The sequence below is a fragment of the Corylus avellana genome, chromosome 4, assembly GCF_965113065.1.
Source record: "Corylus avellana chromosome 4, dhCorAvel1.hap1.2, whole genome shotgun sequence".
Lineage (NCBI taxonomy): Eukaryota > Viridiplantae > Streptophyta > Magnoliopsida > Fagales > Betulaceae > Corylus > Corylus avellana.
The window spans coordinates 2617153-2638984 of record NC_142493.1 but is presented as its reverse complement, the minus strand read 5'-3'; the positions used below and the strand labels follow the sequence as shown (position 1 = coordinate 2638984).

At 36.0% G+C, this 21832-nt stretch overlaps 2 protein-coding genes and 1 pseudogene across 3 annotated transcripts; 1 reads left to right on the top strand and 2 right to left on the bottom strand.

Annotated features, from left to right (window-relative positions):
* Positions 1 to 1191: 1191 nt before the first annotated feature.
* Positions 1192 to 3035, bottom strand: LOC132178958 (scopoletin glucosyltransferase-like). Of its 2 annotated transcripts, XM_059591544.2 has the most exons (3): positions 2442 to 3035; positions 1642 to 2309; positions 1192 to 1556 (listed from the first exon to the last, which is right to left on the bottom strand). In XM_059591544.2, the coding sequence occupies exons 1-3, from the start codon at positions 2851 to 2853 to the stop codon at positions 1290 to 1292; spliced, it is 1347 nt and encodes a 448-aa protein (XP_059447527.2). In that variant the 5' UTR covers positions 2854 to 3035; the 3' UTR covers positions 1192 to 1289. The 2 variants fall into 2 exon arrangements, with proteins under 2 accessions (XP_059447527.2, XP_088371434.1); XM_088515308.1 differs by having other exon boundaries at positions 1642 to 3035.
* A 5529-nt stretch (positions 3036 to 8564) lies between these two features.
* Positions 8565 to 10189, bottom strand: LOC132179253 (scopoletin glucosyltransferase-like). The gene is made up of 2 exons (XM_059591934.2): positions 9020 to 10189; positions 8565 to 8816 (listed from the first exon to the last, which is right to left on the bottom strand). The coding sequence occupies exons 1-2, from the start codon at positions 10184 to 10186 to the stop codon at positions 8565 to 8567; spliced, it is 1419 nt and encodes a 472-aa protein (XP_059447917.1). The 5' UTR covers positions 10187 to 10189.
* A 7246-nt stretch (positions 10190 to 17435) lies between these two features.
* On the top strand, positions 17436 to 21832 carry LOC132177213 (SUMO-conjugating enzyme SCE1-like; annotated as a pseudogene).

The window sequence follows — 21832 nt, the reverse complement described above, 5'->3', positions numbered from 1 at the left end:
CTTGATTTTCTTTCTTTTCTTTTTTTGTTAATAAAAAAGTTTTGGAATTAAGGGTAGAGTTGGAATTTTATAAAAAAATTCAGGGGTATAAACGTCAGGTGATGTTTAAAATCTGGCGGAGGGGTCCAAATTGAATGCAATTGAAAGTTCAGGAGATTAAATTGAGAGATTTTGAAGTTTTTTTTTTTTAGGGGGGGGATTGTCAAATCGAATGGAAGTTCAAGGACCTTCAGTGAAGTTACCCAAAAATATTATTTTTTTTTGGAAAAACTTAACTTTAATCCTTTGAACTTTTACGCGATTTGACAAACTATCCCTAAACTTTCAAATCTCTCAATTTTGACCCCTAAACTTTCAATTGTTCTCAATGTGGACCCCTCCATCAATTTTAGCCATTAAAAATACCAAAATATCCATAATTTTCGTTCTTTTAAATAAAAAAACGTTTTGAAATTAAGGGTAAAGTTGAAATTTTATACAAAAGTCAGGGGTATAAACGTCATGTAACGTTTAAAATTTGGCTGAGGGGTACACATTGAGACTAATTGAAAGTTCAGGAGTACAAAGTAAGACATTTGAAAGTTTGAGGGAAATTTGTTAAATCAGGTGAAAGTTTATGGAGCTTAACTGAAGTTTCCCCTATTTTTTTTCATCTCTCCTTCATCCCTTATTCGTCTTTAATTATATTTTCTTTAAATTTATCATTGTATCAGTAGCCTGTAGAGTCAGTAGATTTGAAAAAGAAACAAATGGCAGACATCTCTTTTGAGTATGGGCTTCTACCATCAATTATTTTGCTGACGGACAGACAAAACAAGGCAACATGGTTCACTCCATTTGATAAAAATTAATGGGGTGACTTTTAAAATCAACATTTAATAAAAATTCAATAATAATCAATCGTACGGCCAATGATGAGTTTAGAAACCACGTCATTTTTTATGGGATACAAGAGTAACTTCTAATATTACGACTTCTAACATTACTCGTTGAAAGGGTAGTTGGGATCCAGATTGTTAGCCATTCAAGCAACAAATTGTTGGAGATCCGAGTCCTTAATCCTCACCCCATGATTTACTTGAGGAAAAAAAAACAAAAAAAACAAAACAAAAAAGATAACAATTTAAATACTTAAATAGTTAGACTTTAAATTGGAATAACAACCCCAAATTCTTAGGACAATATCTACCAAATAAGGATTGAATAACCAGCAAGCACAAGGATAAATATTCTATAGTGACAAGGAAATTGTATCAAACCGAATATATATAGAAACCTATATTCAAACATCATTTGGTTCCATCTCGAGGGCACCATACCTTTAATTCTTCAATCAAAGAACTCAAATCAGAGTAAGATGAACCCTCTTCTTCCATAGCCCTTCTTGCCATATCTCCAAGTGCCTTGGCTCGGCTTCTCATTTTCTCCGCTTCTTCGCCCACCATAATTCGCTTCACTGCCTTCTCCATTGCTTCCTTGTTGATACTATTTTCCACCACTTCAGCAATAACATCAATCCATCGTTGAGCACCAACTTCAACTCCAATTTTCAGTACCTGTTATGATATAAACTAAATGATTAAATTCATCGATTCCTATAAACTTAATCTTTTGGGATAAATGATAATTTAACGATGGTACCTGAGTCACCAACTTCTCATTGAAAAACTGCTCAGCGAACATGGGCCATGTGACCATGGGAACCCCAGCAGTGACTCCTTCCAACGTTGAATTCCACCCACAATGAGTCACAAATCCTCCAACTGCTTCATGATCAAGAATCAAAACTTGGGGTGCCCAACCTCTTATAATTAGACCTTTACCTTCCATTCTCTTCTCAAATCCTTGAGGCAGCCACTCCTCTTTTCCTCCACTGCCATTCTTTTCTTTCTTCACAACCCAAATGAATTGCTGCCCAGAAGCCTCAAGACCCATTGCAATCTCCACAAGTTGAGAGTCATCGAAGTTTATCAAACTTCCAAAACATATATAAATAACTGAATTGGGTTTCTTTGCATTAAGCCACTTGAGGCATTCATGTTCATCAACAGAGGATTCGTTCCCCCTCTGAGCTTTATCTTGAGCTTCCTGCTTGTTGCACACTGAAACCGGCCCTATGTGCCATGCCTTCCTTCCCAAAACCTTTCTGTAATGATCTGCGTAAGCCGGCTCCAGCTCATAGAAGCTGTTTACAACAAGCCCATAGCTCCTCATGTTTGCTTCTTCAGCATCTTTAAACATCTTGGTGAAGTCAGTTTCAACCTCTTCCCCAAACAAACTCGGCAGTTGCATGCTCGTCAACTTTATCTCTGCAGGAAAATTAGGAATGAGAAAAGGTTCGGAATCATATAAAACCTTCTTGTGAGGTTCATATCGCGTCACACTCTCCCAAGCAGTCGTGGAGAAAAAACTGTGTCCATTGAAAACAAGCCTTGGGATACCAAATTTAGCGGCAGCATCGGTTGCCCATGGAAAGAACATGTCAGCAACGAGGCAATCAGCGTCATGGAGTAGCTGCTCCAATGGTTGTTGAAGCATCGAAAGGGATTTCATGAAAATCTTCACCATTTCGTGGGAAGTCAGCGAGGTGGAGTTCTCACATCCTTCTGGCAGGCCGGCCTTTTCAACCGGGAACTTGATCGTTTGGATATCAACCTTGGCGGTGGCGCTGCCGTGAGTTTCGATTCTTTCAATCGTTCTGGAGACGAAAGGCACGTTGAGAGGGGTGGTGACAATGGTTGCCTTCACGCCACGCGCTGCGAATAGCTTAGCCATGTTCGTCATTGGTATCATGTGGCCAGGGGCCATGAAAGGGAAGAAGAGTATGTGAAGCTGAGAATTTTCGCTACCCATAACTCACAAAGATGATGATTGATGATAACGAGGAAAGCTAGCTGGAAATGAAGAACTTGGGCTTGACTATATTTTTTCTGTTGAGCTGAATATATGTAACCCATAATTCCTCAGATTCTTTAAGCGAATCTTCCTGTCTTGGCGGATATCATGATCAGTAACGAGTGGCAGTGCTGAATCAATGTCGCATGGAGCAGTCCAGAAAGAAAGCAAAAACAAAAAAACAAAAAATGTCACAAAGAGCAAATTTAGGGAAGTGGTCTTTATCCCCTCGTGGATGAACCACACAAATTAAAGGAAGAGGTTTAGTGAGCAACAGCTACCCCTTGAAGTACTTTCAGTATGAGTACTTAAAATATCTATTGAAAAAGTATAAATTTCTATTTAAGGTATTCATTTTTTATATACATTCTAACATATTCTCTATTTTACTCTTTATTTTTATAAAAAGAAAAATTTTATATGGTTGAGAGTGAGAAAGAAAGCACAGGAGATAGAGTGGAAGAAAGAAAGCGAGAGAGAAAATAAAAAATAAAAAAAAAACTTTTGTAGTGTGAACAGTAAATAGTCCAAAGAGGCTATTTATTATTCACACTATAAGAAAAAAATGTTAAAGTATCAACTCCACTCGACACAAATAAATAATTCATAATAGTAAAATTTAACTATTATGGATCATTTGCTGTTGGAGATGCTTACCCTTTGGCTACAGACCCTTTATATTTCTATATTTTATTTGTTGTTATGGTGTGGACCATTTATTTTAAAGATCTCCAAACTTTTATTATATTTTCATTTACACCTCCAAACTCTAGAAAATGACATTGGACTCTCAAATTAGACACTTTTACATTTTTCTCTCTAAAATTATAATAATCATTTGAAAAAAAAAATTAAATTATTGAAAAAATTAAACAAAACAAAAAACTAAAAAAATGGATTTTTTTTTTTTTTTTTGGAGAAAAACGCAAAGTCTCTAATTTTGACACACGATTATAGAATGGGGCCATAATATAATTTTTTTTTTTCCCTCCACATACTTGCATAAAGGATACCCCTCAAATTAAATTCATCAGTCATTATCCTGTGATACCAAATTCCTGGAAAACACAGTAACTTTGCATCTCTCCTTCATCCCTTATTCGGCTTTAATCATATTTTCTTTAAATTTATCATTGTATCAGTAGCTAGATTCGAAAAAGAAATAAATGGGAGAGAGATGAATGGCAGACATATCTTTTGAGTATGGGCGTCTACTATCAATTATTTTGCGGACTGACAGACAAAGAAAGGTAACATGGTGCACGAGGAGTGAAGCTTTCTTCTAGAAGAGTTTTGTTCCACAGTAAATCTATGGAAGCCCGAAAGGAACTGGCATCATTTTTTGTCGTCTCTAAAACAGCATCTTGTGTCTTTGTCAAAAAAACAAATCACTTTTCTCATGACTTGACCGATCTTTAGTGATTCGGTGAAGCCGCTAAGAATATCTAATCTAAGTGCTTTAGCTCTAGAAAAAAAGGTAAGAGGGTTTACTAATTTTCTACTTAAACAAGGTTAGAAACTATATTTTTATTTTATATTGTTGACGTGTTATTTAACTTATTCTCAATCAACTTAAAATTAATTATGATTGACATGTTAGTATTATGAGATAAAAATGTGGTTTATAGCATTTTTCTTAAATGGAGGAAAAACATAATTAAGAAATTTGATCTCATGCTTTTAACGGTTATTTGAATGATTGAATCTCATGCATTTCTTGCTACTCAACTGAAACAAGCCCATATTTGATAAGGGTTTTCTCTCTAGAAAAACCTAGAGGAGAAGAAAAAAGTTTCCAAGTCTCTTGGGATGGTGGAGGTATTCCGATTTGTTTTTCTTTTGTCATGGAGGTTCTGTTTGTTCGGTGCTATGGCGGAGGATTTAGCGAAATTATGGGAGAATCTCTCGCTGTCTAAAGGGGAAGGTCTAGAGTTTGATGTTGAGGATCGTGAGGACGGGAAAGGATTGTCTCGTCGAGAAACTTGTCGCTGATCGGATTGTTAGCAAGGAGATTATTAATTAGGTCAACTTTGATAAGGGGATGGAGACATACAGGAACTCTTTCGTTCAAAATCTTGGTGAAAACCTTTTTCTCATAGAGTTTCAGCATGTATGGGATAGAGAGAGAGAGAGAGTCTTGGAGGGAAGGCTCGGGGTGTTCGAAGGAAGTTTGTTCTCAGTGGAAGTTCTTGATGGAATCACAGCACCATTAGAAATTGAGTTCGCAAAAACGGCTCTTTGTTTTGTGGGGATGTCCTGTAGCAAGGGATATTTGGGGAGCGAGTGACCGCTGTTTTCAGAAGAGCACCTTACAAGGCCTAAAGTTCATTCAAGTAGCTGAGGGTATATTCACCAACCATGGAAAGGAGGCTTTAACCAATTTTGTTGCTATTGCTAGACAAATATGATTTCGAAGAAATGAAGTGGTACATGGAGGTACGTTTACTCATCCAAACATTGTAGTTCGTAACACAAGGGTGGCCGTGGAAGAGTTTCAGACCATAAACCGACTCTGAGCTATGGTGCCACCAAATGAGTTGGTGGAGACAACTCGATGCTGGACTACCCCACAAGCAGGTTGGATAAAAGTAGATTGGGATGCTAGCTTAGATGTGAGCAAGGAGAGAATGGGTATTGGAATCATTGTTCGTGATCATATGGGCAACACTCCTGCAGCACGAAGTCTGACGCGAGCAGGTGCCCCCGATTCCAGCTCAGCCGAAGCAATGGGTGCATACTTTGCTGCTTGTTTTTGTATGGACTTGGGGATACAAAAGATAATACTAGAGGAGATGCCCAAGTAGTGACCAATGCGATCTATGATACGGAGATTAATATGTCTCGCTTTGGTCATATAACAACAGACTCACAGAGAGTCCTACAATGGTTTGGGGAATGGAAGTGTAGTTTTGTTCATAGAGATGCTAATGTAGCGGCCCATAATCTAGCAAATGTGGCCAAACAATTTTTCACGAATAAGATTTGGTTGGAGGAAACTCCAGAATACATCTATGATGTAATTTTGAAAGAGAAATCTGCTCTTTCTTTGATTGATATATGAGAATGAATGTTATTTCTTCAAAAAAAAAAAAAGAATCTCATGCAATTTCGATAATGTATTTGGTATTGGGCTAAAAATGGAAAGCTAATGAGAGATAACGTGACAGTTTCTACCAATAATTGGATCAATTTTTGTTAAAAAAAATAATATCAAGGGTGAATTGGGATTACCTCTTAAGTATTGTAGAAAATATGGTATCTAGTATTACTCTTGAAAAAATAATAATAATAATAATAATAGATCCACACTAATTGTTTTTTCCAAAAAAAATAAAAGTCTAACAAAAATTAAGAGAGAAAGAAAACTTGGGGGGGGGGGGGGGGGGGGGGGAGGTGAGGTTGAAGGGGTGATCGAACCATCTTCTTAAGGGTCGAACAAAGGGGTGGGCAAATTAACCGGTTACCGATTACCGGCCATGTACCGGTTTCGACCAAACCGATATTAACCGTAACCGATATACCGATATCCTTATCGGTTAAATTTTTATACCAGAATGCTTATCGGTTCAGTTCGGTCCGGTTAGAAATTTCATATCGGTTAACCTTTTAACCGATATAAACCGTTAAGTAGGGATGCCAAAACGACGTAGTTTTGGGATTATATATATACCTCTGTAACCTTATCTTAATTTGAGTTTGGGTAAGTTTGAACTTTTTTTAGTGATGGCATTGGATGAGATTTCTTTGCCTTTGGTGAAAGCATTTTTCATTAACTAGTTTTGTTAGTCTAATTAGCATTGTTAATTAGTCCATTTGCTTTGGAAATATGTATTTTATAATATATATAAAAAAAATAAAAATAAAATAAAAATAAAATAAAATAAAATAAAAGTTGTGGTAGATCAATATAAAAAAACTTCAATTTTTAGCCCAAAAACAAATATTTGGGTCCCAACAAAAAGTATTTGGGCCCTAAAACAACTCATTTTTAATAAGTTATTTTAGTCCAACAAAAAGTATTTGGGCTCTCAAAAGTAAAAAAAAAAAAAAAAACTCATTTTTGGCCAAACAAAATAAATCAATATAAAGCCCACGGTTAAATCGGTTAACCGGATTAACCGAACCATTTAACCGTGTACCATTATAACCGATAATTTCGGTTAAAATTCGTATTGGTTCGATATCGGTTAATAAACCGTTTAACCGAAAATTATTGGTTAATAATCGATAAGAGCCAAAACCGGACCATTTTGACCGATACTCAGACCTAGTCGAACACTTTAAGGGGGTGGCTAAATCACACCCCCAAAAAGATCATTTCAGAGGTGGCTCACAACCTTGAAGGGGATTCAACCATCCCTAGAATCCCAAAAAATGGTGGTTGACTACTTCTTTTGGACTACGAGGGTGATTTGACTATCCCAAAAGATGACTTTAGGAATAGCTTAACCACCCTCAAAACTCGGAAGGTGTTTGGTTACTCCCAAAAGATGGTCAATTTCAAATTTCATATAGGGGTGGTCAATCACCTTTTTTAAGGATGAAGGATAATTCGATCACTCTCTCAACCCAAAGAGGTAGTTTGGCGACCCCCTAAAATCATCTTTTGGGGTAGCTGAAATACCCTATAGCCTCGAAACACACTCCATAGACTTTTAGTCTCTTTATTGGAATAATAATTGAAGACGATTTTCTCAATGCTATTCAAGTCCTTCAAGATTAGACCCAATCAACAAAATGGAAAATCTAACCAAATACTAAGATTTGAAAGAATTCCTTCAATTCAGTCTATTATTAAATTGATATGTATCTTTAAAATATTAAATTCTCACATATTTTACAAAATGTCATACATATTCTCACCTACATTAACATGCTTTAAAGATACGTAAAATCATGGGCATCTTATTCTACTTTAGCCCATACTATGTCAAGAAAGTAAATAGAATAGTGCTAGTGGTACTACAAATTTTACTATAAAGTCTTTTAGAAAGTGACGTAATAGTCGACAATTAAATAAAATAAAATAATTATGTAAAAAATCTGGTCAACCATGCACTATTAATTATTTCACCAATTATAACCTAACACGAACATCAACTTATAATTAATTTTGCAATAAAAATTATACTACCCCCAACATTTTCCAAGTGAATAAGACCGCTGACAAAGGCATATAATTAGCTAGTCCAATGTGGCATTGCACAAAACATGTTGGGCTCCACGCTCACATTCCAACTACGTACCCTACTTGAACTGTACTGACAGATAGCAATAAAAACCTACCAATCCACAAGATCTGGTTTGTTTTGAGGCTCCCACTTTTCCCAGCAAGTGGGCGGCCGAGACCTGTTTAAGCAGGTGGACCCCATAAAAATTTCATCACATTTATTATCTAAATTACTAACAATCTGAACAATAAAATTGTTAGGAATTTTGTCCACAATGGAATGTACTTTCCTTTGCTCCGAAAAAAGAAAAAATACGACAATTTAATTAGCCAAATAGCTTAGAAATTAAAATGGAATATTAATCCCAATATCTTAGGACAATATCTACCAAATGAGGATTGTATAACAAGCAAACACAACAAACAAACACCAACAAGGATAAATTGTTGTAAAGGATAATTAAAATAAAAGGCATATCATTGTTAATTTGCTTGCATTTCAAGGGCAACGTGACTTTAATTCTCCAATCAAAGAATTCAAATCAGAATAAGATGACCCCTCTTCTTCCACAGCCCTCCTTGCCATCTCTCCGAGTGCCTTGGCTTGGCTTCTCATTTCATCTGCCTTTTCACCCACCATAATTCGCTTCACTGCCTTCTCTATTGCCTCCTTCTTGATACTTTCTTCCCCCACTTCATCAACTCCATCAACGCATCGCTCAGCACCAACATCAACTCCAATTTTCAGTACCTATTACAATATAAATTAAATAATTAATTTCATCATTTTCTATAAATTTAGCTTATATAATAAACTGTGATTTAACATGCATGGTATTAGAACAGATAGATCATGAGTTTGAAATTCTGTCTCCGTCATTCACCCTACATTAAATTAAATATTACACGTGAGAGTTTAAGCTGTTGAGATAAGTGATGATTTAACGATGGTACCTGAGTCACCAACTTCTCATTGAAAAACTGGTCGGCAAACCCAGGCCATGTGACCATGGGAACCCCAGCAGTGACTCCTTCCAAAGTTGAATTCCAGCCACAATGAGTCACAAATCCTCCAACTGCTTCATGATCAAGAATCAAAATTTGGGGTGCCCAACCTCTTATAATTAGACCTTTTCCTTCCATTCTCTTCTCAAATCCTTGAGGCAGCCACTCTTCTTTTCCTCCACTACCATTCTTTTCTTTCCTCACAACCCAAATGAATTGCTGCCCAGAAGCCTCAAGACCCATTGCAATCTCCATCAGTTGAGAATCATTGAAGTAAGCCATACTTCCAAAACATACATAAACAACTGAATTGGGTTTCTTTGTATTAAGCCACTTGAGGCATTCATGTTCATCAACAGAGGATTCTTTATCTTGACCTTCCTTGTTGCATACTGAAACCGGCCCTATATGCCATGCCTTCTTTCCCAAAACGTTTCTGTAATGATCTGCATAAGCTGGCTCCAGCTCATAGAAGCTGTTTACAACAATCCCATAGCTCCTCATGCCTGCTTCTGCAGCTTCTTTCAACACATTGGTCATGTCAGTTTCAACCTCTTCCCGAATGAAGCTCGGTACTTGCATACTCGTCAACTTTATCTCTCCAGGAAAATTAGGAATGAGAAAAGGTTCGGAATAATATTGCGTCATACTCTCCATCGCAGTGATGGAGAAAAAACTGGTTCCATTGAAAACAAGCCTTGGGATTCCAAATTTAGCGGCAGCATCGGTTGCCCATGGATAGAACATGTCAGCGACGAGGCAATCAGCGTCATGGAGTAGCTGCTCCAATGGTTCTTGAAGCACTGCAAGGGCTTTGAGGAAACTGCTCAACATTTCGGAAGGCAGGAATTCGAAGTTTTCGCATCCTTCTGGCAGGCCGGCCTTTTCAACCGGGAACTTGATCGTTTGGATATCAACCTTGGCGGTGGCGCCGCCGCAAGTTTCGATTCTTTCAATCGTTCTGGAGACGAAAGGCACGTTGAGAGGGGTGGTGACAATGGTTGCCTTCACGCCACGCGCTGCGAATAGCTTAGCCATGTTCGTCATTGGTATTATGTGGCCAGGGGCCATGAAAGGGAAGAAGAGTATGCCAAGCTGAGAATTTTCGCTGCCCATCCCACCCGGAAATTCTTCGGATTAATCTTTATGCGTTATATTCATCTCAACAGATTTCTCGTACAAACACTAAAATGTATAGCGGATCTTTTTGTCGGATATCATGAGTAACGAGTGGTAGTGAATCAATGTCGCATGGAATAGCCCAGAAAAAACGCAACAAAACAAAAAAAAAAATGTCACATGGAACAAATATAGCGAATCTTTCTTAACCGACTGCCTTTTGACTTGCAAGGTTTTAGTTTTATTTATTTATTTATATAAACATGAGGAAGAAGAATATTGTATTGTACTAACATGCATGGAGGTAATTTCGTGACAAATGGAGTGATCCCTTACCCTCCAGATCACATAAATCATGGGTTGTTTTCTTTTTCTTTTCATCGGGAGCCTCGATCGGCCATTGTTAATAATTTTTGGTGGGTACGTATTGTTTCATTTGACAGCGAACAATTGATGTCCAATCGTTCGATTCTCAGACAAAATGCTTATTTTGAACAGTTTAAGATTAAGATATGTTTACTTTAAGATTAGAGACTAATAATGAATCATCTCATATATTTCACGGTTAGTGTGTATTAAGAGGATTATCCAAAAAGTTTCCTCCTTACACAATAAATATTTAATTGAAATAGAACAATTCATTTTCAATTTGGTTTTGATTTTTACTTTGTCTTTTGATCTTATAAGAGCATTTCCAGCAGTTGATGGCTATTTTAGCCACTTAAAATCAAATTTTTAGTTTAGCTACTATTTTTTTTCGCAATGAACTCTAGCAAACTGTCTATTTTACAATTTATTTTATTTAAATATTGTTTTTTAATTTTTTTCTCTTTTTTTTTTTCTCTCACTTCTCTCTCTGGAAAACCAGCAAATCAGGGAAAATATCTCTTGTCTCTCTCTCTCTCTCTCTCCTCTCTCTCTCAGCAAAACCATCAACAACTGTAAATCAAATCTTCCCCTCTTTTTCTCTTCTCTCTTAGCAAAACCAAACCGACAAATCAACACCTGGAAATCAGATCGGACCACAAAATGGGGGATCAAATTAAATTAGATTAGACCATCTCTCGTCTCTCTTGGCGTGGTGGGTTGGAGATATGGGCTACAAAACCAAGCCTGCATCTCTCTTTAACTCCATTTTCTTGTTCATGGTGAACGATACCCATGGCTTGGTGGAGGTGCGGTTTTAATGATGTGGTTCTGAGAGGGTGCTCAACGCCTAGGCCCCACCGGCGTCGTCCACTCTAATGAAGCTAAAAAATGGAGAGAAGAAGAGGAAAAAAAAATTTGTGTGCTGAGGGATGAATGTATTTCGGTGAGAAGATGAACCAGCGAGAGAAAGGAAAAGAGAGGAGATAAAGAATAATAAAATAAGACCGTTTGAAATCATAAAAAATTGCTGACAGGTGCTTCAGTAAACTTTTATATTTATTTAACTTAAAAGCTAGCTTAACCTTGTTGCTGGAGATGCTCTAATCATAATGAAATCTTGACTCCCTTTAACAGGCTAACACTGCAGAGGAAAGTATTATACCACTTGACATTTTGACAGAAAAGTACTTGTCGTGAATGGAAATTTCACATAATTTTTCTATCATTTCCCCCCATCAGAAATTTCAATTCCTCCACATACTTGCATAAAGGATACCCCTCAAATTAAATACATCAGAGTCATTATACTGTGATACCAAATTCCTGGAAAACACAGTAACTTTGCATCTCTCCTTCATCCCTTATTCGGCTTTAATCATATTTTCTTTAAATTTATCATTGTATCAGTAGCCTGTGTAGCCTGTAGGGTCCGTAGATTTGAAAAAAAAAAAAAAAAAAAAAGATAGAGAGAGATGAATGGCATTGGCAGAGATCTCTTTTGAGTATGGGTCAATTCTTTTGCCGACTACGTACAGACAAAAAAAGGTAACATGGTTCACGAGTAGGGAAGCTTTAATTCTTCTAGAAGTGTTTGGTTCCACTGTAGATCTATGGAAGCCTGGAAGAAATTGGCATCATTTTTTGTCGTCTAAAACAGCATCTTCTGTCTTTGTCCAAAAAAACAATTCACTTTTGTCATGGCTTGACTGATCTCCAGTGATTTGGTGAAGCTGCTAAGAATACTTTAAGTGCGTTAGCTCTAGAGCAAGGTTAGAAACTATATTTTTATTTTATATTGTTGACGTGTTATTCTCAATCAACTTAAAATTAATTAAGATTGACAAGTTAGTACTATGAGATAAAAAATGAGGTTTATAGCATTTTTCTTAAACTTACTATGAGGAAAAGTGGAATTAAGAAATTTGATCTCATGCTTTTAACAGTTAAAAGAGTCTCATGCAATTTAGATAATGTATACGGTATTGGGCTAAAAATGGAACGCCAATGAGAGATAACGCGAGAGTTGCTACCAATAGTCGGATCAATTTTTGTTAAATAATAATAATAATAATAATAATAATGTCAAAGGGTGAATTGGGATTACCTCTTAAGTATTATAGAAAATATGGTATGTAGTATTACTCTTAGAAACAAATAATAATAATAGATACATACTAATTGTTTTTCCAAAAACAAAAACAAAATAAAATTAAAAGTCTAACAAAATTAAAAGAGAAAGAAAAATATGGGGGGGGGGGGGGGGGGGTTGGTGACCATCTTCTCAAGAGTTGAACACTTTAAGGAGGTGGCTGAACCACACCCAAAAAATGTCATTTTGGAGGTGGCTCGCAGCCTTGAAAGGGATTCGACCATCCCTAAAATCCCATAAAAGGGTGGTTGATTACTTCTTTTGGACTACGAGGGTGATTCGACTATCCCCAAAGATGACTTTTGGAATAGCTTAACCACCCTCAAAACTCCCTTGATTCTACTTTTATTTTGTTTTTTTTTTTTTTTTTTGCCCCTCAGGGGTGGCCAGCCACTCCTTACTTTTTTATTTTATTTATTATATTTTTTATTATTTTATTTTTAATTATGTTTAAAATATAAGTAATATTTTATTATTATTTATATTAATGGGACAGATGTCCCATTTATGATTTTAGGATCTTTCTAGTGAGATCTTAGCCAATAACTAGACACTCTCCAGTCCACAATGGATTGGAGAGGATCCGGTTCCAGAAGATTGACACATGACACCTCTGCTCAACTTCCTCAAACTACAATCCAACTGTTCAGCATTCATCCACTTCTTCTTCAGCTTGTGCCACGTGTCCTTTTGCTTTATCAACTTGCATTCCTTCCTAGAGCTTTGTCTCTTTCAGCCCTTGACATAGCTCTCCTCTCTAAGCCTTGTTTCCTTCAGCTCGTGACAGCACTGTACTGGTTTGCCCCATGAATCCTCGAAGTAACTTATTTTTTATTTTTGCACTCCAAATTTTATTTTTCTGTTATGAGATTTTTGTTTTAGGGTTTCAAATTTTTACGTTGGTACAATTTGTTCGAATTTTTGAAAGAAAATCTTCACAAAAATGACTAAAGATGAATTCTTTTGAAGTTTAATATTTAATTATGTTTTTGTGGTTTTGGAGTTTAATCTTTGATTTGAGTAATTCTATAAGGACTACTTGTGTCTTACTTGTATCTTATTAAGAATGATGTGACTATTAAAATCACCATTTGATCAAAATTTAATAATAATCAATCACAAGCTTAATGATAATTTTAATAGCTACATCATTCTTAGTATGACAAAAGTAGAACACAAGTAGGCTATCTATAATTACTCTTTTGATTGTGTAAAATATAATATTTTGAACCAATTTTGCGTCTTTTTTAAAAAAAAAAAAAAAAAAAAAAAAAAAAAAAAAACCGGCCACGTATTTTGTTCAAAAGATAATTTCTTTCATTGATTTTAAATACCCATATGTTTTTTAACCCACAAGTCAATAGATTTTATTATTTTGGACGAAATTCATGCTATTAAATGGAGTTTTAGTCTGAAAATTCAATGTAGAAAAAAAAAATGAGAAAAACTATTTAGATACTAACTTTTATAAGAACATGACATAAACTAGATTTTTTGGGCCCTTTAATAAGGGAATGACACATCAGTGTAAAACATAAAAACTGAAAAACAAAAAAACACCAAATTATTTGCTATTATCTTTACAATCTTTTCTAAACTCTAAAATTCTCATTCCCGAATTCCAACACTAAAGATACCAAGCAGAATAAAAAGAACACCCAAATCCATTTCAAGAAAAAACACTACACTCACAAAAAAAAAAAAAAAAAAAAAAAAAAAAAAAAAAAGAAGAAGAAAAAAAGACAAGAACTTTCATTGTCTTTAGGTCAAATGTAACGTAAACTTTACATTTGTTTAAAGCATTGAAGAAGAAGACATAAATTTTTTCTAAATTGATTTGAAAGAAGTTTTCTTTAATTTAGTGTAATAAATATTAAGTGTCATCTCTCACATATTTTTTTTTAATATTTTAACAGTCTTTATATATAACACTAATCATTTGAAAGAATAGATTGAAAAAGAATTTTTCCAAATTAATTTAAAAGAAATTTGTATTCTTATATTAATCATATATAAGACCAAAAAAAAAAAAAAATTGCCACAAAAAATAAATAAATAAAAGTTACCCTCACCGCCGATTAAGACAGAGGACATCCATCCCATAACACGGCTTTTCAGACATCATAATAATTTGCGACTGAAATTTCTTGTCATGTGAGGGACCCGGCATCCAAAATGATATTGTGGGGACAGGCTATGTGCAACAAGTCACTCCATTTTAGGAATGTTGTGACTTTTTTTGCACAAAATAATGAAGCCAAGTGATGGTTTTTTGTGATGATTTAGGGTTAAAAATTGTCATTACAAAAGTAATGACGGTTTTGTAGTGACAGTTCTAAAGAGTAGCTAAACAAAGGTAAGAAAATCGGGAAAAGATGTTGGTTTAGGCAAAACTGACACTAATTAGTGATGGTTTATCCAAACCGACACCTTTTAATTAGTGATGGTTTTTTTAAAAAAATCATTAATTTATAAAATTCCGATATATATATTATTTTTTCTACTTATTTGTTGATTTCTTATTTAAATTTTTACATTTTATTTTATTTTTATTATTATTATTTTTCATTTTAATGTCAATCAGATCTAGATCTGCTTCTTCTTCTTTTTCTTCGTTTCTCCTTCTTCTCCCTCTCTTTTCTCGATCTCTCTCTCTGTTGACGCCAGCATCAATCTCTCTGTTGGGCTTCTTCTTCGTGTGATTTTGGCTCTTGCGGCTGGCAATCCAAAAATGGCACGCACAAAATCAACCATGGATTCCAAGGAGATAGCACAAAGCTTCACTTCTAGAATGCGCTTAAATTCACAAACATCCAGTGTCCTCTTGATTGCTTTGGCTTGGAAAAAATGTTGAAGAAACATGCACCCAATGAACGGCAGCCTATAGAAAAATGCAGGAAAAAAAAGGTGATCAGTACTAGATCCAGTCAAAAATAAAAAAAAAAACGTGAAATGTGATGATAGTGTGTTAAACTTTTAAACCCAAAAAAGATTGTGTTCAAATTAGAGATTCAAATATATTTGGGTTGAATTTGTGTTTAAAATTCAAAATTTGAAATTGGTGTCGGCTGAATAGTAAACCAACACTATTATTAGTGTCGATTTTTGCTCAACCGACACTAAATTAAAAATGGTGTCGGTTGAACAGTAAACTGACACTATTATTAGTGTTAGTTACTGTTCAACCGACACTAAATTAAAAATGATAACAGTTGAACAGAAACTGACACCTTGTAGTGTTGGTTTTTAAACCGACATTATCCAAACCGTCACTAAATCCAGTTTTTTTTGTAGTGGTAGAAGGCCACCGTTCACGTTACTCCACAAAACTATTGATTTTGGTATAATTATGGGGAAAAAAAATAAAATGGAGAGTATCTATTTAAGCAAAAGGGTGATAAAATTAGGATAAAATTTTCCTCAATTTAAAAAAATTAGACAATTTAATCCCGCTATTTTATATAAATGGCTCATTTCCATTTCAAATGAAATGGAGAAGATCCTATTCCAACTAGTATTGTCTTCTTCCTTTCACTCTTTTCTAAGAATCTTTTTTTATTATTTTTTTTTTCTTCATTGTACTCCTGGCGTTTTCTTTGTTTTTTTGTTTTAATTTTGGTTTTTATCTTCCGGCTGTCTTTTTTTTTTTTTTTTTTTGGTTAAATACTACAAACCGACTTAGAGTTTCATTTCTTTATTTTTTTTTCTTTTATTTCTAGGGTTTGATTTTCATCACAAGAGGTATATGTGGTTTTGATAAAGATCAAATTGATCCTTCCGTCCATTAACTATTAGCTGACTTAACAGAAGTTCATGTCACTGACACGTAGACCAATTAAAATTTGACACATGTCATAAGTGGCCACATCATCAGTGCCACCTAATTTAAAAATAATAATAATAATAATAAATTCAAAAAAAAGAACAATAATTGGGGGTGGCTACAGGCCATTTCAGGGTGGCCAAGCCACCCCCTTTGGCCATGGGGGTGGCCGCCGAAACCACCCCCTTCGCTCCATAAGGGTGGCTCGGTACCCACTAAGGGTGGTTCGGCCACCCCCTTAGGCACCAAGGGGGTGGCTCGGCCACCCCTTTGGCACCGTGGGGGTGGCCCCACATTTTTTTTTATTTTTTTTTGGAAAAATTATATATATTTTTTTTTAATTTTGTTTAATAAAAAATTTAATTAGGTGGCTACGTCATCACTAATGAAGTGGCCACTTATGCCAAGTGAAAAATTTTTAATTGGTCCACGTGTCATTGGCGTGGACTTCCGTTAAGTCAACTAACGGTCAATGAATGGAATGGCCAATTTGGTTTTTATCAAAAGCACATGGACTTCCTGTGATAAAAATCAAACCATATGAAGGAAAAAAAAATAAAGAAATGAAACCCTAAGAGTATTAGGTATTTAACTTCTTCTTTTTTAATTAAAATTTCATTAATAAATAATAATAATAATAATAATAATAATAAGAGAAAATAAAGATAAGAAAGATAAGAGAGAGAGACAGCTTCTCTCTCTCCATCTCTGCAGAGCCAGCTATATAGATTTAATTATGTAGTTTGTCGCAAAGCCGATAATGGAAAACTCTCATCACATATGCAAGCTATCATGCACCTGTAAACACCCACTTCCATTATCTCTCTCTCATCGCTGTAGGGGTACTGCTTTTATGAAAAGGCAGAATCAGTATCTCATCTCTGGAGACGCCAACACTGAGCACTTGGTGATTCTATATATATATATATACCCCTTTCCTCTTGCATGTTGGAGTTGAGTGCGTTATCTGAGAGCTTTGTTTCGTTAAGTGATCAGCCACTGTTTTCTTATGATTCATTTCTCAAGATAAACTTGAGAAGTTAATCCCTTAACAGAGGGAGAGAATGTCTAGAAGTATTGTGCGTGGCCGTCCTTTCAAGGAGCGAAAATCCGTAAGAATCACCCCATGTCTGTACGCTCCCTTGACTTTCTTCCTTACTTTTTTTTTTTTTGGTATCTACTCATTCGTTCAATTCATTCATCGTTAGGGCTTTGTGGCGAAGCCGGAGACCGCTGCAGACGGGTCTGCGAATTTCATGATCTGGCAGTGTATCATCCCTGGCAAGCCTGGGGCGAGTCCCTTTATTTATTTTCTTCTTGATGCTATTGTGCAATTTGGGAACTTTGCAAGTTTGACGAATATCCCATTAATGCAAATTGTAAAGAAAGGGTTGTGAAATTTCTTTATTTACTGGGTGCTTATATTGGTGATGATATAATATTTGATTTCTTGTCCACCTTTCGTCCGTTGCTTTTTGTTAGTTTTAATTTTTTGAGCTTTCACTAAGTGCAATGTTCCTTCTAATTCTTAATTTTGAATTACATCCTATGGTGTTTTGACATGATCGCAAGAGAGTTGGTTTGGTGAACTTGTCTTGTGGGACAAAGATTAGTAAATGCACACATATATAACAAGGACATGGGAGTGATATGCTTTAGGTAATCTAGCTTGCAAAAGGATATATGGATGTGGGTCGAGTACTAATGGAGATTGGATGGCAATAGCATGATGGCCTCTGATGTGAGAAAATACACGCTTTTGGATAGATTTGATTTGTGAAGCATAATTTTTGTAGCCGACCCAAATAGTTAAACAAGGGTTTTTGTTGATTCCATGATAATGGGTATTCATTTTTATTGAGACAATATTCAATAGGATGCATAACGAACCACCTGATCCTGATAAGAATCACCACCGTAGCAGCAATAGCAAGAAGATAAATGCAGATAAGAAGGCAACAATTCAAACTCAAGATGAAGTTAAACCAAATTCAAATGATGAAGCTATGATTAGATAAAAATTGTTTTTTTTTTATTTTTTATTATTATTATTTTTTTTTATAGGTAATCAGGCAACTTTATAAAAAATGTGATGTACACGTTTTATAAAAACCAATAACATTCATAGGAATCAATTCAAATCATTCTTAAACTAAAACCCTTTATGGTATCGTAGCGCGCCTACTAAATGTCAATTTTTTTTTTCTTCCTCCTTTTCTATCCTCTGTTTCTTTGTGGTTTTTCTTCAAAACACCTTACCTGCTATTTCTCATGATTCGTTCCTTGGATCATGTCCAGAGTCCCCTCTTGATCATTGTCCAGTTGTTCCAACTGCACCAGTGCATCCAATGCACACCAGAGCTTGAAATAAGAACGTCAAACCAAAGCCAATGTTTGATGGCTTCATACAGTACCCTAAGCCAAAGGCTCTCACTGTCTCCACTTCAGGTCCCTCCTCCATTGAGCCCACCTCTTTTGTTTTTTTTCAGCTTCCAAGCATTCTGAATGGCGACAGGCCATGAATGAAGAATTTGTGGCCCTCATGCAAAATGGAACTTGGAATCTTGTGCCTCCACGGCCTAACATGAATTTGGTGGGTTGTAAGTGGGTTTTTCGAATAAAATGAAGTGCTGATGGTTTTCATCAACAAGAAGGATGATTATGAGGAGACCTATAGTCCTGTTGTTAAACCGGTTCCTATTCAATTGGTATTGTCCCTTGCCATTTTTTCAAACTGGCTCATTCGTCAACTTGATGTCAAGAATGCTTTTCTTCATGGAGTCATTGAAGAAAATGTTTTCATGACTCATCCCCGGGCTTTGCTCACCCATCTTTCCCTGATCCTGTATTTACAGCAGGCACTTTATGGCCTTAAACAAGTTCCTCAGGCTTGGTTTTCACAGCTGAGCACTCAACTTTTGGAATTGGGATTTCTTGGGCTCTAAATTAGACACCTCTCTAGTTGTGTACAACAATGGCTGGTCTCCGATATACATTTTAATCTATGTTTATATATTTTTAACTGGGCCCGATTCTTTGTCAATCTTAGCTTATTTGCAATCTATAGAAGGAAATTGCCTTGAAGGATCTGGGGACTCTTCATTATTTCCTTGGTGTTGAGGCGTTATTTGATCAGCAAGGCCTTTTTCCATCCCAACGCAGCTACATCACCAAGGTGCTGCGTCAAAGTAACATGCTTGGTGCTAAGGGGGTTTCTTCTCTCATGTCATCATCAACATCACTCTCTCAATTCACGAGTGAATATTTTTTTGATGAGACACTCTATAATAGTGTCGTTGGATTTCTTCACTATGTTGCAATCACAATGCTTGACATTGCATTCGCTGTAGGACAGAATGCCAATTCATGCATCGCCCAACAACACTTAGTTGGAGTGCACAAAAATGCATTTTGCATTATTTAAAACAAACTGTGAATCATTCATGGTTTCTTCATGCAACCGTCGAAACTCCACATGTCATCTTCAAGCCTTTTCTAATGCAGACTAAGCTGGTTTCCTAGATGACCTTTGCTCAACCAGCGGTTATTGTTTATTCTTTGGCATAATCTCATTTCATGGAGTTCTTCTAAACAAAAACCGTTTCCCACTTCAGCACTGAGGCTGGATGCATGGCCGTTGAGGTTTCCCTTCCTCAATCACCGGTGCTCTGGTGTGACAACATAGGTGCAGCCTACCACACGGAAAATCCTCTATTCCATGCATGAAGGAAGCACATTTCCATTGATTATCACTTTGTGCGAGATCAAGTCTCCTCTCGGGTGCTAACTATTCGATTTATTTCCTCAAAGGACCAGATTGCCGATACACTTACTAAACCATCGCCAACGGCCACTTCTCTTAACCTCCCGTTTGATGTTGAGGGGTGTATTGAGACAATATCCAATACGATGGATAACGAACCACCTGATCCTAATAAGGATCACCACCGTAGCAGCAACAGCAAGAAGAAAAATGCAGATCAAAAGGCAGCAGTTCAAACTCAAGATGAAGATAAACCAAATTCAAGTGATGAAGATACGATTAGATAACAATTGTATATTTGTAACAACTGTCAATATGATGTACACGTTCTATAAATACCAATACAGAGCTCCCATAACATTCTTGGGAATCAATTCAAATCATTCTTAAACTAAAACTCTTTAATTTGTTTACACCGTTTTTATTTAAAATAGGATTCATTTGCTTTTTTGGAAGGTGGATTTCTACCAGCAAGCTCTAGTACCATTACTATCTGAAGAGTTTCCAAAGTAAGCTTGGGTTTGGTGGTTGGGAGTTTCAGTAAGTCGGTAAAACTGGGACTGGATATGTTTCAGAAGCTGGACATCATGGTGTTCTCGACAATATAATGGAACTGTTTGAGATTATTTAGTACATGACAGGAAGTTATATGAGGACTTTTTGCAGAGGTACTAGGGTTGAGATAAGGAACTAGAGGTGATGTAATTATGTGACAAACATTTCTATTGATACATTTTTTTTACTTTGAATGTTGAGGTTGTTAATGGTAATTATCAGGTTTTCCTTTTGTCTGAGGCTATGTGATTTAATGATTTTCCATTTCTATGGATTTAAAGGTTATTTCAAATGCTAAGTGAAAGCAAAGTAAAGGCTCTTCTAGCTTTTAGGAATCTAGAAGATTTAATTTGTTTGAAGTATAAGGCCGATATAATCTTATTGTGTAATTGCTTTGGTTTGATGCCTCATTTTTTTTTATAAATGCGTCTATCTTCCTGACATTGCAGACTGATTGGGAAGGGAGCTACTTTCCTCTTACCATCCAATTCAGTGAAGACTATCCTAGAAGGCCCCAGTGTGCAAGTTTCCACGAGGTTTCTTCCACCCAAATGTCTACCCCTCTGGAACTGTGTGTTTGTCAATCCTGAATGAGGAGAGTGTAAGTACTCAACATTGCCATTGCATGTATTTGCAGATTGTGTTTCTTAGTGCACACATTTGACTAAGAAAAATTGCAGTTGACTGATGATCTCTTGATATTGTTTTCAGGGGTGGAGACCCTGGATTACTGTAAAACAAATTCTAGTGGGTATTCAGGATTTACTGGACCAACCCAACCCTGCTGATCCAGCACAGGCCGATGGCTACCAGCTCTTGATCCAGGTTTTTCCAACCACAAATCTCTAATTCTAGACTTCTTGTCCAAAATTTTGAGTCTTGTTAATGTGGAATTGTTGCTTCTGTGGTCCCGTTTTGCAGGAACTAACTGAGTACAGAAGAAGGGTGCGGCAGCAGGCCAAGCAGTTTCCCCTTCTTGTCTAG